This window comes from Aythya ferina, assembly GCF_964211825.1.
Source record: "Aythya ferina genome assembly, chromosome: 24".
NCBI classification, from domain to species: domain Eukaryota; kingdom Metazoa; phylum Chordata; class Aves; order Anseriformes; family Anatidae; genus Aythya; species Aythya ferina.
Genome location: NC_140322.1, coordinates 4,143,403 through 4,158,742, shown reverse-complemented (window position 1 = coordinate 4,158,742; position 15,340 = coordinate 4,143,403). Strand labels below are relative to the sequence as shown.

General features: G+C 66.4%; 2 protein-coding genes across 3 annotated transcripts; both read right to left on the bottom strand.

Moving 5' to 3' along the window:
- Positions 1-5,080: 5,080 nt before the first annotated feature.
- On the bottom strand, positions 5,081-8,389 carry LOC311423447 (digestive cysteine proteinase 1-like). 2 transcript variants are annotated; one of them, XM_084497427.1, is made up of 11 exons: positions 8,337-8,389; positions 8,030-8,089; positions 7,781-7,873; positions 7,506-7,678; positions 6,992-7,232; positions 6,517-6,712; positions 6,237-6,430; positions 6,015-6,106; positions 5,777-5,938; positions 5,500-5,689; positions 5,081-5,336 (listed from the first exon to the last, which is right to left on the bottom strand). In XM_084497427.1, the coding sequence occupies exons 1-11, from the start codon at positions 8,383-8,385 to the stop codon at positions 5,149-5,151; spliced, it is 1,638 nt and encodes a 545-aa protein (XP_084353553.1). In that variant the 5' UTR covers positions 8,386-8,389; the 3' UTR covers positions 5,081-5,148. The 2 variants fall into 2 exon arrangements, with proteins under 2 accessions (XP_084353553.1, XP_084353554.1); XM_084497428.1 differs by lacking the exon at positions 7,781-7,873.
- A 1,225-nt stretch (positions 8,390-9,614) lies between these two features.
- Positions 9,615-14,341, bottom strand: LOC311423421 (digestive cysteine proteinase 1-like). The gene is made up of 11 exons (XM_084497357.1): positions 14,167-14,341; positions 13,438-13,497; positions 13,084-13,176; positions 12,799-12,971; positions 12,119-12,362; positions 11,845-12,040; positions 11,557-11,750; positions 11,093-11,184; positions 10,855-11,016; positions 10,153-10,342; positions 9,615-10,016 (listed from the first exon to the last, which is right to left on the bottom strand). Exons 1-11 carry the CDS (start codon positions 14,330-14,332, stop codon positions 9,829-9,831), a joined length of 1,758 nt encoding a protein of 585 aa, XP_084353483.1. The 5' UTR covers positions 14,333-14,341; the 3' UTR covers positions 9,615-9,828.
- Positions 14,342-15,340: the final 999 nt, after the last annotated feature.

Sequence of the window (15,340 nt, the reverse complement as noted above, 5' to 3'; positions counted from 1 at the left end):
AAGGAAGGGAAAAGGAGGTAGCAGGGAGCATCTGCAGCCAAGGGGAAGCCTGGTTTTCCTCTGCCCTGACTCCTGGCCCGCTGCGAGGGCAGCTGGGCCCAGGCAGAGCCGAGCCCGACTGCGACGTGCGTGGGCTGGGAGGGTCTGGGCACGGGGCAGGACCAGGGCTGCAAATCATCCCCTGCACAAAGAGGGCGATTCACTCCTTTTATTTCATTTTATTTTTCAAGGCAGCAGTTGTCATTCTTACAGCGTGACGCCGAGCAGGTGCTGCGGACCTCCAGACGTGCTGCCCACCCAAACAACCCGGGGAACCCACGCGTTGTGGAATTAAAAGTCCTCTGCGAGCCCGAGGCGAAGCGAGCAGGGAGCCGTGGCCGCGTTAACGAACCCGCAGCCGCTGCTTCTGTGCCTGCCTTGCCTGACATCACCGCGTTCTTAAACCCTGCGTGCTCCCGGGCCGCTGGGGATACCTTGAAATCTTTCAGAAACTTACTTTCCCATCTTCTTTTTCTCTCTCTTTTTTTTTTTTTTTTTTTTTTATTCCCTCCTCGCAGCAGCTCACGGAGTATTCCCAGTCCTGGCTTGTGCGAGTGGTGGAGCTGAAACCCGAGCTGCTCAGCGCGGCGCTTCCCGAGCAGGACCGGGGGAGTGCCTTGGGTTTTTAGCAGGGCTGCGTGGGTGTGCATATTAAACTGAAATCCTGCTGTGCTTGGCTACCTCGGGGACTGGTTATAATCGCCGGGCAAATATGCTGTGTGTAGGAGAAATGCTTAATTTCATGAAATTCGTTGCGTTGCGGCGGGGGGAATGGCAGGCGGTGGAAGCAGAAGGCAGAGCGGGGCTTGGCAGAGGCGGGCGGGGAGCTTCAAACAAAAACCCTTCAAACAAACCAGGGGCTGGGATGCTGGGAGGAAGGTTTCTGAGGGAAACGGGGCGGAGGTGGAGGATCGGGGCCGCCCGGCTCCCCGGGGTCTGACAGCGCACCTGGAAAACGTAAACGCCATGAGCGGCTTGTGGCGAGAAACGAAAACCTCTTAAAAAAAAAATAAAAAAATAAAAAGTCAGGGGGGTTGCAAATCTCTGGAGCTGCAGGAAGGGAACGGTTGGTTAGAGAATGCGAGCGAGAAACCTGCCAGAGCAGCCACGGCCGCCAAGGGAGAAGCGTTTGGCTGAGGACGAGCGTTTGTGAGGCTGCTACTGAGGGAAGGGTGAGAGGAGAAGAGCCGTGCAGGAAGGCCCTGCCTCTGGTTTGCCACGCTCGCCTCGCCAGCAGCCTCTCGCTCAGCATCTCCTGGAGGCCAACAGCTCTGGTCTCACTGGAGGCAGCCACTTGTGCTCCAAAACGCTCCAGTTTTATAGCAAAAAGCAACGTTTCCTGTCCCAAAATGCAGTGTTTGTCACCCCAAATCCAAAGTGGGTTTGTCACGGGGGTCCCCCCATCCACGCACCCGGCGTGGGAGGTGCAGGGAGCTCACCACAGCCCCCGGGAGCCCACCCCAGGAGCTGCCAAACCGACTCGTGTCCAGCTGCTGCCCCCCAGCTCCGCCTGCGGTTCCATCCCAATCACTTACGGATGATATTTCCGTGTCCTGGCTCCCCCCGTGCCCCCGGCCTGCTGAATAATTACCTTGTTTTGTGCGAGCAGCCAGAGGTTTTTGCGGATAATTCATCCTGTGCTGACAGGCGGCCAGCTTTGGGGCCGGAGAGCATTTTCTGGCCACCTGGCAGGGCTGCGGGGGCTCCCCAACCCCCCGAAATCCCAGCTGCCCTGCTTCGCAGGATGATTTACCTCGGCGAACTCGGCCCACCCCGAGCTTCTGGATGGGGTTTCTGGGTGCGTGGACAGAGCCATCCCCCAGCTCTGGGTGCTCTCGCCTGCAGAAAGCGTTTTTCCCTGCAACAAAAATGCCTCCCGGGGGCTGTTTGCCACGGGGTGCTCCATCTCACCTCGCTGGGCTCTGAGTACGAGGGTCAGAGCCCAGCCTGGAGCCGGGATTGTCCCCAAATTCCCGTCCCTGTCTCAGCAGGGATTGGGGTTGGAGAGGTTCGGGGGCAGCCAGGAGGCTTCCAGCCCCGCTGGGAGCTGGGGACCTGGCACGGGGCTCGGTGCCTGGGCAGCTCGGGGAGCTCCACGGAGGGAAAATGGAGCTGGAGGAGCCCCTGGCAGCGCTGCAGGGGAAAGGCTGCAGCCCAGGGGCTCCGTTTTAGGGGCATATCATGATGTCAGCTGGTGGGGGAAGAAGCCCAGAGCTCCCTGCTCACCCCAATGGGCACGTGGGGACCCGGCTGTGCCAGGGGACAGCGGCTCCCGTCCCGTGCCTGGTGAGGACAGCGGGGAATTCATGGGCACAGGGGTCCCAGGGGGAGCTGAGGAGCCCTTTTCCCCCCCAAGGAGACCCCTCCATGGATGGAGCACCCGTCCCTGTCCCTGTCTCGAGGGCACGGGGCCACCAGCCCCGAGGATGTCCCAGCTCCGAGCTGCCCGTGCTCGCTGCCTGCTCAGCCCCACATCCACCCCCAGTACCAGAAGCTCAAACGTGTGGATTAAATCTTAGTAAGGGTAAATCTCCCAGCCCCATTTGCTTTCCCTAAAACAGGCTTTTAGGGTGTTTGCTCCTCGCTGTGCCTGGTCTGGGGCTCACGGCTCAGCCCAGCAAGCAGCAGGCCCTTTCTCAGGTGCCTCCTTTCTTAAATTCTCCCCCTCCAAAAAAAATAAACCCATCTTTTTAAGCTCCCAGCCGTGCTTCACCACCCACCCTCGGAGCCTCGGCTGTGCCCGGTGCCACAGCTGCAGAATCCCAGGCTCCTGCCAACCCCTTCCTGGGGGCGCCCACCCCGCGGTTGCTCCCGCAGCCTCCTGCGTGTTCGGCAGCGAATTCAGAGCATCACCCGCCCGAAGGGAGCCTGAAAGTCACGGCTCCCTGAAAGTCACGGCCGGATTTATCGACTGCAGGCGGGGGAGAATCAAAGCCGCTCAGCCCCGGCCTCCCCCAGAGCAAACCCCCAGCACCCCCTGTGCTGCCACCATTCCCCTCCCAGCCCCGCGTTGGAGTCAGCAACCCCTGCCGGGAATGATTGAAGACCCCTTCGGAAATCAGTGCGGCAAATTGCCCGAGAAGCAGGTGAAGGAGGGAGAGGAAAACGAGGAGACATCACGGCCCTCAGGCGGGAGCCAGCGCAGTGCTCCCCGGGGAAGGAAGCGCGCTCGCTGCTCGCCCCGGCCATTTGCTAGACAAAATAAGGGTGTTACGAGGGTGGAGCTGCTCAGCACCGCTGCCCTCGGCCACCGCAAGCCCCTTTTGGGAAGGATGCAGCCCCTGCGTGCACAGGGGAATCGCCTTCACCTGGAGGTGCGGGGCCGGGCACCCTCCACCCCGTTGCTTTGGTCTCGGGGCCCCCCGGTCCCGTTGCTTTGGGAGCTTTGAGGGTCAAAAAAATAAAATAAAATGCAGCGGGGGAAGTCCCATCCGTGGAGGTGGTGCTGTGCCCCCTCTGTGGGGTGCCACGGGCAGGGTTTTGTGGCTGTGCTGGATGGGGGTGGTGTTTTGGGTGGGGGGTGCATCCGTGGGGTGCTGCAGAGCAGCCAGAGGTCGGCCAGAAATGTGCAGGGGCTCCCACGTCCCCCCCCCCCACCCAGGAAGCCCCCCAGGGTGTTCGGGGGGCTCTGCCCATGCCACCAGCATGACTACAGGGGTCTGTGACCCGTGGCCTAGGGGACAGAGCCCAAACCCCTGGGGGCTCCTCCTGCTGCGGGACCCCCAGCCCTGCTGCCCCCCAGGAGGTGCCAGCGGGGAGCACCACGCTGCAGGGGACACCCTGGGGACACCGCTGTCCCCGTGCTGTCCCCACCACCCCCTCACACACCCCCCACTGGCAGAAGGTCCCCCTTTCCCAGGGGACACACAGGGCCCCCCCCCCCATCACCAGCTGCTCCCCCAGGACCCCCAGGGTGCGCCCAGCACCCCCAGCTCCCCGCCGCTCACCTCTCCACACTCGGCACCATTTTGAGTTCCCCCCCCAAATCGTGTGGGGTTTGGGGCCAGCCTCCCCACGCCACCTCTCCGAGGACCCCAGAGCTGGAGCTGGAGCCCCCCCAGGAGCTGCAGCTCCGGTTCCTCGGTCTGCTTCTGGCGTCTGCTTCCCCTGAAATCCCCGGGGACGGCAGCTGCTGGCGGGGGGCACAGCCAGGGCAGGATGAAAGGGGCACCCTGGGGGCTCAGCCCCCTGCCTCCCTCCCCAAAACACCCCCAGGAGCTGCCTCTGCCCCTCCTGGGGGCTCCCCCCAGCTGCTAAATGGGCTCAGGTGGGGAGGGCAGAGCCTGGTGGTGCCGACAGCTCCCCCCTGGGACACCAGCACCCCACCAGCACCCAACAGCACCCTGAGAGCTGTAGCCCCCACACCACACTGGGGGACAGCCACGACCCTCTCTGGGGCAGCCCCACAGCAGCAGCGGCCTCCTAAACCCTTGGGGCTCCTGCTCGGGTTTCCCCCAGCCATGAAGTTTTGGGGTAAAGCACTGGAGAAGGGTGAAAAAAGGAACGTGGCAGAGCTGGGGCGGCAGCTCCACGCCTGGCTGCTCCCCGGGGGGTTGCACGAAGCCTCCCTGCCCCAGGGATGTGCCCGGGAACCCGTCCTGTCCCCCTCCCCATGGCTCTGTCACCGTCACCCACCTTCTTGCCCTGCACCCTGCGTCCTCCCAGCGCCCAGGAGCACCCACAGCACAGGGGATCCTTTGGGTTCCTTCCATGCTTGGAACATGAAAACCCCCAGAAATCCTGTTTTCTCCCCAAATATTTAAGGAAACTGAGGCACCAGGCACTGACACACGTGGGGGCCCAGAGAAGAGGACCCAGCATCCAGAGATGCTGGGAAGGGGGGGCTGGCACTGAAATCCTTGGGGTTAGGGGACACAGGACCCAGACGGGGAGCAGGCTGGGTGGGGGGGAGACACCCCAGCACCACGGACAGGATGGCTTCTTGCAGCATTTATTGCCAAAATGACAAAAAACCTCCCCAAAACCCCTCTGCCTTCCTGGCTGCGCTGCCCCCCTCCGCCCCACGGTCACCTCATGGTGCCCCACATCCAGCCAGAGCTGCACAGGGGGACGCGGTGGGGACAGGGCACGCATCGGGGCCGCATCCCATCAGGCCAGGACGGGGAAGGAGGCGGCGGTGGCCACCCCGCAGTTGTTGTCCTTCATGGCCATGAGGATGTAGCCGTCGTTGCCCCAGTAGGTGGACCAGGAGTTCTTGATGAGCCAGTAGCTCTTGCCGTGCAGCACCCCGTAGCCCACGGCCAGCACCGCGTGGTCCAGCTCCGATGTCTCGTTCCCTGGGAGGGGGAAAAGATTTCAAACATTGACGTCTCCGACTCCATCCCTTCTCTGGGTGCAGCCCCTCGGCCAGCCCCGCACCGACGTTACACCCCCGGGGTGCCAGCCCCAGACCCTGTGAGGGGGACAGGGACCCTGCTGGGTGCCCCCCACCCAGCTCACCGCAGCGGGGCTCCTCGTAGACGCCGTTGGCGTAGAAGGCGAAGGACTTGTGCGAGGCGTCGATGTTGACGGCCACGGGGCCGTGCTTGACCAGCGCGGCTTTCAGCGCCGTGGCACTGCCCGGCTCCACGTTGACGTACCCAGCGAGCGGGGCCACCAGCTCCGACTGGTTGCAGTGGCAGTAGCCGTTCTGGGGGGGACACGGAGGTGGCACCGGGGTCCTGGAGAGGTTTCCAGGGTGCAGGGTGGGAGCACACAGCCCCCTGGGCACCCTCACCTGCCCCAGGTACGGCCCGTAGGACTCGGTGCTGGCGATGCCGCCGTGCTTCTTGATCCACTCGTAGGCTCGCCACTCCTCACCCCCATCACACGCCTGGTTCCCGAAGCCCCAGGAGCAGTCGATGAGGACTTGCTGGGACAGCGGGGTCAGCACGCCGGTCTGCAGGGAGGGGACACGCTGCAGGGACGGGGACCAGCACCCCGTGGCCACCCCGGCCGTCCCCGCTCGCTCTCACCTTGAGGAAGAGGGCACCCTCCATGGCGCCCGTGGTGGCGAAACTCCAGCAGGAGCCACAGACAGCCTGGTCCTTCACGGGGGTCACCGCGCCTGGGGACAATTGGGGTGGGTGAAAGGAAACTGGGGCAGGACTCAAGGACCCGCACAAAGCCCGGAGCAGAAAGCAGAGCCCAAACCTTGGGCACGGTCTAGGCTCACACCCCACCGGGTCCCTGCTCACCGTACAGCCTCCAGTCGAGGCTCTCGGGGAGGTGGAGGTCGGCGTAGAGCTGGCTGGGGAAGGGCAGCCCGTGGTTGGGAGCCCCGCTCCGGCGACGGCCCCGCAGCGCCGCCAGCTCCTGGGGCGTGCGGTCGGCCAGGTGGTTCAGCGCCAGCGTGTAGGAGAGCGCGGCGCGGTTCTTGGAGTGCACGAACCTGGGGACGGGGACGGGATGAAGGTGCTGCGGGACGAGGGGAGCATCCCCGAGCCCCCCCGGGTCTCCCCACCACCTCCCCGTTACCGCATGTTGTGGATGAAGGCGCGCTGGCGGTGCTCATGCTCCTCCTCGCTGCCGTAGCGCTTCCCAAACCTCTCCCGGTAGTGGTGGAAGAGGCGGTGGTGGACGTGCGCCGCGTCCGTCCCCACGAACTCCCGCATGGGGTTGGCCACAATGCGGTGCTCGGGGCCGGCCGCGGGCCACTGCTCGCACTGCACGCCTGCAGGGAGCACGGGGAGGGATGGGGTCCAACGGGGTCCATCCCCACAGCGGGGTGCAGCGCCCGCACCCCAAACCACAGGGGCGCAGATTGGGGTTGGCACCGGGGGGACACCGCACCCAGCACGGGATCACCCAGCTCTCAGCATTTTTAGGTTTCTCCCCACCTCCTTTTTTCCCCCCCAGCCGATCGACCCGAATTATGGGGAGCTTGGCAATAAATTAAAACAAATCAGAGGACGCAGAGCCGCGGGGTGGCCCTGGCTGCGCAGCCGCTCACCGTCGGGGAGCTGGAAGACCTCGGGGGAGAAGCGGTGGCTGAAGGTGGCGTAGTCGATCTCGTACTTGTCGTAGTGGGAGCCCAGGAGGCTGTTGAAGCCGCGCACCTCGTAGTGCAGGGGCACAGGGCCGCGGGCCGAGCCGCCCACCCGCAGGGTGTAGACGTTCTTCTTGTGGCCCCAGTAGGAGACGTTCTGCCAGACGGCGCAGCGCTGCCCGCGGAAGTGCTCCTCCCGCACCCACTGGGCACAGCGGGTGTCAGGGACACCGTGCCACCACCGTGTCCCCAACGAGCCAGAAGCACGCCCCAGCCACACCGCGCCACGGGGTGAGAGCCCTCCTCCTCCTCCTCCAACACCCGGGGCTGGATCCGGCCTCGCGTTTACCCGTTCCCAACCACCTCTGCCCTCGCACAGAGGCATTTACCCATTCCCAACCACCCCATGCCCATCGGTGTCCCTTGTCCCTTCCCCTGCCTCATTTCCAGCTCCTCGGGGACCATGCCCGGGGCTGACCTTGAAGTTCTCCAGGCTGGGGAAGACGCTCTGCGGGGTGACGAGGTCCCCGTCGGTGCCGTTGATGCGGAAGCACTTGCGGACGTTCACCTCCGTCTCCGTGGTCTCCGGTGTCACCTTGAAGCTGGCGCCGAAAGGCTCGACGGAGCCGAACTGGTAGGTGACCACTTGGCCTGGGGACGGGGACGGCACCGGGTTCCAGCCCAGCCCGGCTCCCAGGAGGCTCCCGGAGGGAGCAGAGGGATGGGGGCGGCCGCCAGCCCCTGCGCACCCACCGCCGTAGTACTGGATGCGGCTCTTGCCCCCGGTGAGGTTGTACCAGGCTTCGAAGGGCTCCCTGATCTCCGCGTAGGGCAGGCTGAGCACTCCTGCGGGCACCCCAGGACCCCACAGCATCACCACCCTGCTCCCACCCGCAGCACCCTACAGCAGGGACGTGCCCAGCCCCGGGTTTGGGGCACCCGGGGGTGCTGGGTCCCTTGGATGGCACCATCGCAGCAGGGCGCCGGGTCCCCGAGCGGTACCTGTGACGTGGTAGATGTCCCCAAACGTGGGTGTCTCCAGCAGAGCTTTGCTCTCTGCTCCTGGAAAGGAAAAAAATAAAGAAAAGAAAAGCAAAAAAAAAGCCTTTTAAGCTGCTGATGGCCCAGCTCTCCGTGCGCAGGGCTGCCTCAAAGCCTGTAAAAAAAAAACTAGGAGAGGGGGGACAGCCTGGGGGAGCGCACCCTGCCCAGGCAGGGCAGAGAATGGGGGTCCCCAAGGCGGGGGTCCCCGCTCCCCCAGGCCTCCCCCTCTCGCCCAGGGGTGCAGCCAGGGCAGGGGGGCTCTCACCCAGCAGCAGGGCAGCCCCCAGCACCAGCAGCCACCCCAACCCCTCCATCCTGCACGCCCCAGCCCACGGTGCTGCCCTGCACCCACGGGTGCCTTAAATACCCCCGGTGGGTGGGCAGGGAGCTGCCGGCAGCCGTCGGGCACGGCCCCATCCCTCCCGTTGGCCAGGATCAGCCCGAGGGGGAGGTGGGGCTTTGTGCTGCCCTCCCCAGCCCCGCCACGAGCACCCAGGGGTGCCCTTCCCACCCGTGGCAGGGTGGGTGCTGATGCCGTGCACTCGCAGGGTTTGGGGTCAGGGGGAGCAGGGTGGGACCCAGATGCCTGTGGGCACGGTGGTGGGGGCACCCCTGGGCTCAGGGGGGGTGTCCCATGGATTGGGACCCCAGGGGTGGGTGCTGGGGGTGCCCCCAGCACTGCAGCTTGCAGCACCCAGGAGAGCACCCAGGAGAGCACCCACACCCTGCACCCACACCACGGCCCCTCAGGGTGCCCCCTGCCCTCCTGGATACCCCCCTGTCCCCACGGTGGGGTGCAGAAACCTCTACACCCCCATGTCCTAGCAGGGCGAGCCCAGGACTGCAATTAGAGGGGGGTTAATTGGAAAAAAGGAGAGAGCCCAGATGCCAGGAGCGCCGTGGGGAAGGAGGGCCCGGGCAGGAGCACGGCGGTGGCCTTCACCCCCCCCTACTTGCAGCGGGGCCAGCTGGACCCCAGCCCAAGGTGACAGCGAGCGCCCGCGGGGCCGCCGAGCCCCAAACAACGCCGATAGGGCTGGGTGCGGGATGGCTGCACGCACCACAAGGCACACGGGGGCTGCTGCCCCCCCAAAATGCTTCTGCCCCAGAGAGGTGACAGCCAAGGGGGGAGGACAGCCAGAGCTCGCCCTTCCCGTGCTGGTTGAAGGATGTTCCCGTGCCAAACCTGCTCTCCTGGGGGGGGGTTGTAGGGTGTCCCCCCCAAACAGGGAGCAGCCCCACAGGGTGCTGAGGAGCCCGGCTGGGGGCTGGGGACACCACAAGTGCCACCCAGTCCCGGAGCCACAACAGAGCCAGGGCAGTGGGGCAGAGGGTGGCTGCCTCCCCCCCTCTCCCCGTGCTCCAGGAATGTCTGGTCTCAGCAGAAAGCCCCGGGGGGGTTTGTGCTCCACTCCAGATAGGGCTGGGAGAGCCTCGTCCCTCGTCCCCGGGGGGCTGCTGAGGGCAGCTGGCTGTCCCCAGGGCCGGGACAGGGACCTGAGCCAGGCGGGCAGCGCTCGAAACCCTCCCATAGAAGCCAAAATTATTTTTTTCTGGGGTCTTTATTGGCAAGCCCACGGCTGATTTCCCAGCAGCCCTGTCCCACCACGTTCCCATCTTGTTCCATGTCCGATTTTCCCCCTGCACCATGGGGGTCCCCCCAGGTCCCCACCTCCCTCCCGCACCCCGGGTCACAACGAAGGCTCTGCTCCGGGGCTGGGTGCCCGCAGGTTCCCCCCGCAGAGCTGGCAAGTGCCTTAGGCCAGGATGGGGTAGGTGGCCTCGGTGGCCACCCCGCAGTTGTTGTCCTTCATGGCCATGAGGATGTAGCCGTCGTTGCCCCAGTAGGTGGACCAGGAGTTCTTGATGAGCCAGTAGGTCTCCCCCTGCAGCACCCCGTAGCCCACGGCCAGCACGGCGTGGTCCAGCTCCCCCGGCTTATTCGCTGCATGGGACAGCACAGGGGAGGGCACATTGGGACAGCAGCCCCCCGGGAGGGGAGCTGGAGGGCTTCTCACCCCCTCCAGCCCTGCCTGATATCACGGGAAGGGGTTCCCGGGGGTCCCAGGTGCCCGACTCACCGCACTTGGGCTCGTAGTAGACGCCGTTGGAGTAGAAGGAGAAGGTCCTGTGCGAGGCGTCGATGCTGACGGCCACGGGGCCGTGCTTGTAGATGGCAGCTTTCACCGCCGTGATGTTGCCCGAGGTGACGTTGACGTAGCCCGTGATCTTGGCCAGCATCTCAGACTGGTTGTAGTGGCACAGCCCGTTCTGCGGCACCCCGGGGGGGGCAGCGTCAGCGGGGGCGCCCAAGTCGCCTCCCCGCCATGCCCCTGGCTGCCCCCTGCTCCCGTGCAGGGACTGGTGTGGGATTTGGGATGTGCCAGGGTCCCTGCCCCAGCCCCTGCTGCCCACCACGGCGGGGACGTATCCCCGGCATGCAGCACGGGCGCCTTGCTCTGTCCCCAAGCCCCTTGCTCTGCCGTGTCCTTGGGCAGCCCTGCACCACCCCTGCACCCCGGGGAGCTGTGGCTGTGTCACCACCCCACGGCAGAGGAGCCTCGTCCCTGTTGTGCAAGAGGAGAAACTGAGGCAGCGGTGACGAAACCGCCTGGCTGAGCCCCAGGGCTTGGCTCCGCGCTGCAAGGAACCGCAGGGACTCTCGTGCCCTGGGGAAAGGGCGGCTGGCCCGTCCCCAGAGCCCGTTAGCATCCCTGCAGGGTGCCCAGAGGGACACGTCCTGAGAGCTGGGGACCCCGGCAGGGGCACGGGGCCACCCTCACCTGCCCCTTGTAGCTGCCGTAGGACTCGGTGCTGGCGATGCCGCCGTGCTTCTTGATCCACTCGTAGGCTCGCCACTCCTCGCCCCCGTCGCACGCGTAGTTCCCGAAGCCCCAGGAGCAGTCGATGAGGACTTGCTGGGACAGCGGGGTCAGCACGCCGGTCTGTGGGGAGGGGACACGCTGCAGGGACGGGGACCAGCACCCTGCAGCCACCCCGGCCGTCCCCGCTCGCTCTCACCTTGAGGAAGAGGGCACCCTCCATGGCGCCCGTGGTGGCGAAACTCCAGCAGGAGCCACAGACAGCCTGGTCCTTCACGGGGGTCACCGCGCCTGGGGACAAATGGGGTGGGTGAAAGGGGAACTGGGGCAGGACTCGAGGTCTCACAGCACTCCCCAGGTGCTTTGCAGACAGGGCTTGGTGCCCTCTTGTAGCAGGGGATGCACCAAACCTCCGGCTGCACACCCCGAGGTTAGAGCATCCCCGGGGAGCATCGCTCCCGGCACATGGGCGCATGGGGGAACCAGCACCAACGGAGCTGCCTCGGGCTGGATGAGCCCCTCTGGAGCTCCCTGGCACGGAAAAGGAGCACGAGCCAGCTTGGCTGGACTCTGCACCCACCCCAATGGGCAGCACCCACCCCCTCTACCAGCACCCAACCCCGGGCAGAGCAGCACCGCGCACCGACCCCACCCGGCACGCACCATACATGCGCCAGTCGAGGCTCTCGGGCAGGATGAGGCCGGCGTAGCGCTCGGCAGGGAAGGGCAGCCCGTGGTTGGGAGCCCCGCTCCGGCGACGGCCCCGCAGCGCCGCCAGCTCCTGGGGCGTGCGGTCGGCCAGGTGGTTCAGCGCCAGCGTGTAGGAGAGCGCGGCGCGGTTCTTGGAGTGCACGAACCTGGGGACGGGGACGGCACCGCTGAGGACACCGCAGCACCCGGCTCCCCAGCACGGAGAGGAGGTCAGAGGGTGCCCCCCAACCCGCCCCGCACCTCATGTTGTGCACGAAGACGTGCTGCCGGTGCTCCAGCTCCCGCGCCGAGCCGTAGCGCCGCCCGAAGCGCCGCCGGTAGTGGTGGAAAACCTCGTGCGCCCGCGGCTGCTGCCGCCCCACCAGGTCCTCCATGGGGTTCGCCAGCACCCGGTGCTCCGCCGTGGTCCCCGGCAGGAGCCCACATTTCTTCGTCTCTAGGGTGCGATTAGGGGATGCCATCAGCCCGAGAGCCAGCCGAGGAGGGGCAGGGTGGGGGCCCCGGCCCCGCTCACCGTTCACGGGGATGTCGAAGACGGAGGAGGGGAAGCTGTTGTCGAAGTCGGTGTAGGAGATCTCGTACTTGTCGTAGTGGGAGCCCAGCAGGCTGTTGTAGCCCCGCATCTCGTAGTGGACGGGGGCCACCCCGCAGCTGGAGTTGGTGACCCACAGGGTGTAGACGTTCTTCTTCTGCGCCCAGAGGGTGACGTTCTGCCACACGGCGCAGTACCGACCCTGGTAGTACTCCTCCCGCAGGAACTGGGGGCACAGGGACAGGTTTTTGGGGTGTGACCCGTGTCCCTACCTCCCCGCCCGGCCCCTCCGTGGGCACCCATGGCCAGCAGGGATCCGGGTGCCGCAGCCAGCCCCGCCGGAGGCTGGGGACAGGGGGAGCCAGGCTGCCATGCAGCGACTTGCCCGAGCTGTCCCGAAACACCGGCGCTTGTGTGGGCTGCGACACGTCCCAACACGGCTCCTGGGGTTGGGAAAGGAGCCGGGCGTCTGGCCCCGAGCCGCGTGGGGAAGTGACCCTCCTCCCTGCACCCATGGGTGCGGGGACCTGCCGCAGCCTGCCCCGGCACCCTGCACCACGCAGAGGCGAGCAGGGACGGGGGGGAGCACGGCCCAAAGCCCCCAGCCCCAGGGATGCTGCGGGCAGCGGGTGGGATCCGGGCTGTCCTTTGCCTCCCCTCACCTTGAAGCCCTCCAGGCTGGGGAAGACGCTCTGGATCCTGACCACGTCCTCCTTGGAGCCGGGCAGCTGGAAGCATTTCCTGGCGTTCACCTCCTTCTCGGTGGTCTCGGGAGTGATCTTGTACTGCATCCCGTAGGGCTTCACCCCGGCCAGCTGGTACGTTATCACCTGCCCTGCGCCACCCAGGGGGGGAAACTGAGGCACGGGGGTCCCGCTCTCAGCCTCCCTTCGCACAGGGACGGGCGCAGACAGGTCCGGCTGTATGGGTTGTGCCCCCCTGCCTACCCCCATAGTACTGGATCCGGCTCTTGTTCCCCGTCAGGTTGTACCAGGCTTCGAAGGGCTCCTCGATCTCCGCGTAGGGCAGGTTGATGACCCCTGCGGAGCACCCAGCACCCAGCACAGCTCAGCCCCAGCACCCCACATCCCTCCCCGAGCCCCCAAACACACTATGTTCATCACAGACACCCCCAGCACCCATGGGGGATGCTGTCCCCAGGGGTCCCCCCCCCACCACCACCACGTGCACCAGTAGCAGTGCCAGCTGGGCACTGGGATGACCCGGCACTGCGCATCCTCCGCTCCCCCCATGGTGCTGGGGGGTCCTGGCCACCCTCAACCCCGACTCGGGGCCGTTACCTCTGACGTGGTAGATGGATCCGAAGTGGGGCAGCGGCCGGGAGAGCCCCTGGTGCTGTCCTGCAAGGCACGAGCAGGGATGGGGCCGGGTTGCGGGGCCGCAGGGCAGCCCGCAGTGGGACACTCCCGTTCCCTGCAGCCCCTCCCGGGCTCGCAGCTTGTGCAACCCCACGCCAACACGCCCTGGGAGCCAGCCTTCCCCTCCGTCAGCACCTTTCTGATGGGTCCCAGCACCCCAAAATCAGGGGGTCCCCAAAAATCGGGGCACCCCCAGGTGGTGCCCAGCACGCGGGGAGCGGCGATGGAGCCAGTGCCCCCGGGACTTGCGCAGTGCCCCAGGCACCCGGGGAGGGGAACTGGGGGGCACGGCTCCCCCTGTCCCCCCCAACGCTTCCGGCAACAACCTGCCCGCCTCCCCCCGCTGCTCGCTGCAAAAACAGGGAAATGGTCGGGGTTGGTGCGTGCGTTCAAGCCGCCTGGCTCGGTGCAGCCCTATTTTCATCCTCCCCCCTCGCCAAGCCCTCAAGGCACTGCACCACCCCGCAGCCCTCCTCTCCCGGGGGCTCCGAGCACAGGGCCTGGCACACCCCACAAAAAACCCTTCTCCACCCTGCCCTGCGTTCCCATAAACCCAGCGATGGGGAGACAAGACCCACGGGGGTTCCCACAGCTTCGGGGTGACCCCAAACCCCCCCAGTGCCTCGGCACCATCCCAGGGCACGGACTCACCCCGCACAGCGGCGCAGAGCGCGGAGGCCACGAGCCAGCCCAGCACGCCCATCCTCGCCCCCGTCGCCCCCGCTCGCCGGGACCTGCTCCCGGTTTTAAGGCCGAGCCTGGGCCCTCCCCGGGGGAGGGAAGGAGCCGGCATCATGTGGTGCCCGATGGGGCGCATGGGATCGGCTGGATCCATTCGGGGGAGCCCCACAGGCTCGGCTCCGGGGTGCTCGGGGAGAGCTGGGGGCTCCTCACCATGCAGGAAAGGGGGACGTGTGCCTCCTCCAGCAGCACAGGGGAGCCACCACCCACCCTATTCCCCCCAAGGGCTTTGGGGGCTCCCCAAATGCAGGGCTCCATCCTTCCTCGCATGTAGGGCTCCTGCAGGGGTTGTGCCCCACCAGCCCCATCTCCACCCCACAGGGAGCCCTCTTGGCAAGGCTGTTCCCATAAGGAACAGCCCTCCAGCCGGCTCCTGTCCCCATAGCTTAGCCAGGCTGACCCCATAACCTGCCTGGGGATGGGTGCTGAGCCTCCCCCAGCACCCCAGGAGCTGCCCTGGTCCCTCGGTGGTGGCAGCACCCATGGGACGGTGGCAGTGAGCGGCCGCCCCCCTGCTGTACCCCGTCCCCCCCCAGGGGCACCGATGGCCTCGTGCCCATCCCGATGGGGACCCGTGGCCTCGGCCAGCCCCGTCCCCATCCCCGCATGAGAACAGGAAGCCCCGGGGCTGGACTTGCTGTCACACAGGAAAGAAGAGGTCGGCGCCTGCGGGGAGCACCTCGCACCTCCCCAAAACTCTGCCTGGCGGACCCCCGCTGCGAGGGACCCCTCCCCGGGACCCCCTAGAGCCGGGATGCCAAAAGCTCGAGGGGCTCTCGGTGTCCCAGCACCCAGTCCAGGAGCCTAGGGGGGGTGTAGGGGGGCTCAGTGCCTCTCCCCGGGGCTGGCTGGGCTTTGGGGTTTGGTGCCAAATCTTGGGAGCCTCCCACTTGCAGCCTCACCCGGGCGAGGCGTAAATAAGGAGTCCGGTGGCTGGGGCGCTGCCGACGGCCGCAGTGAGCACACGAGCGGGCTGAGAGCTGCGGGCCCCTTTTGGGGACCCACGGAAGCCCCCAGGGGACACGGTCCCACCCCCCCGGGGAGCTGGGACACTCCTCACCATCCCACAGCTTCGCCCTGTCCC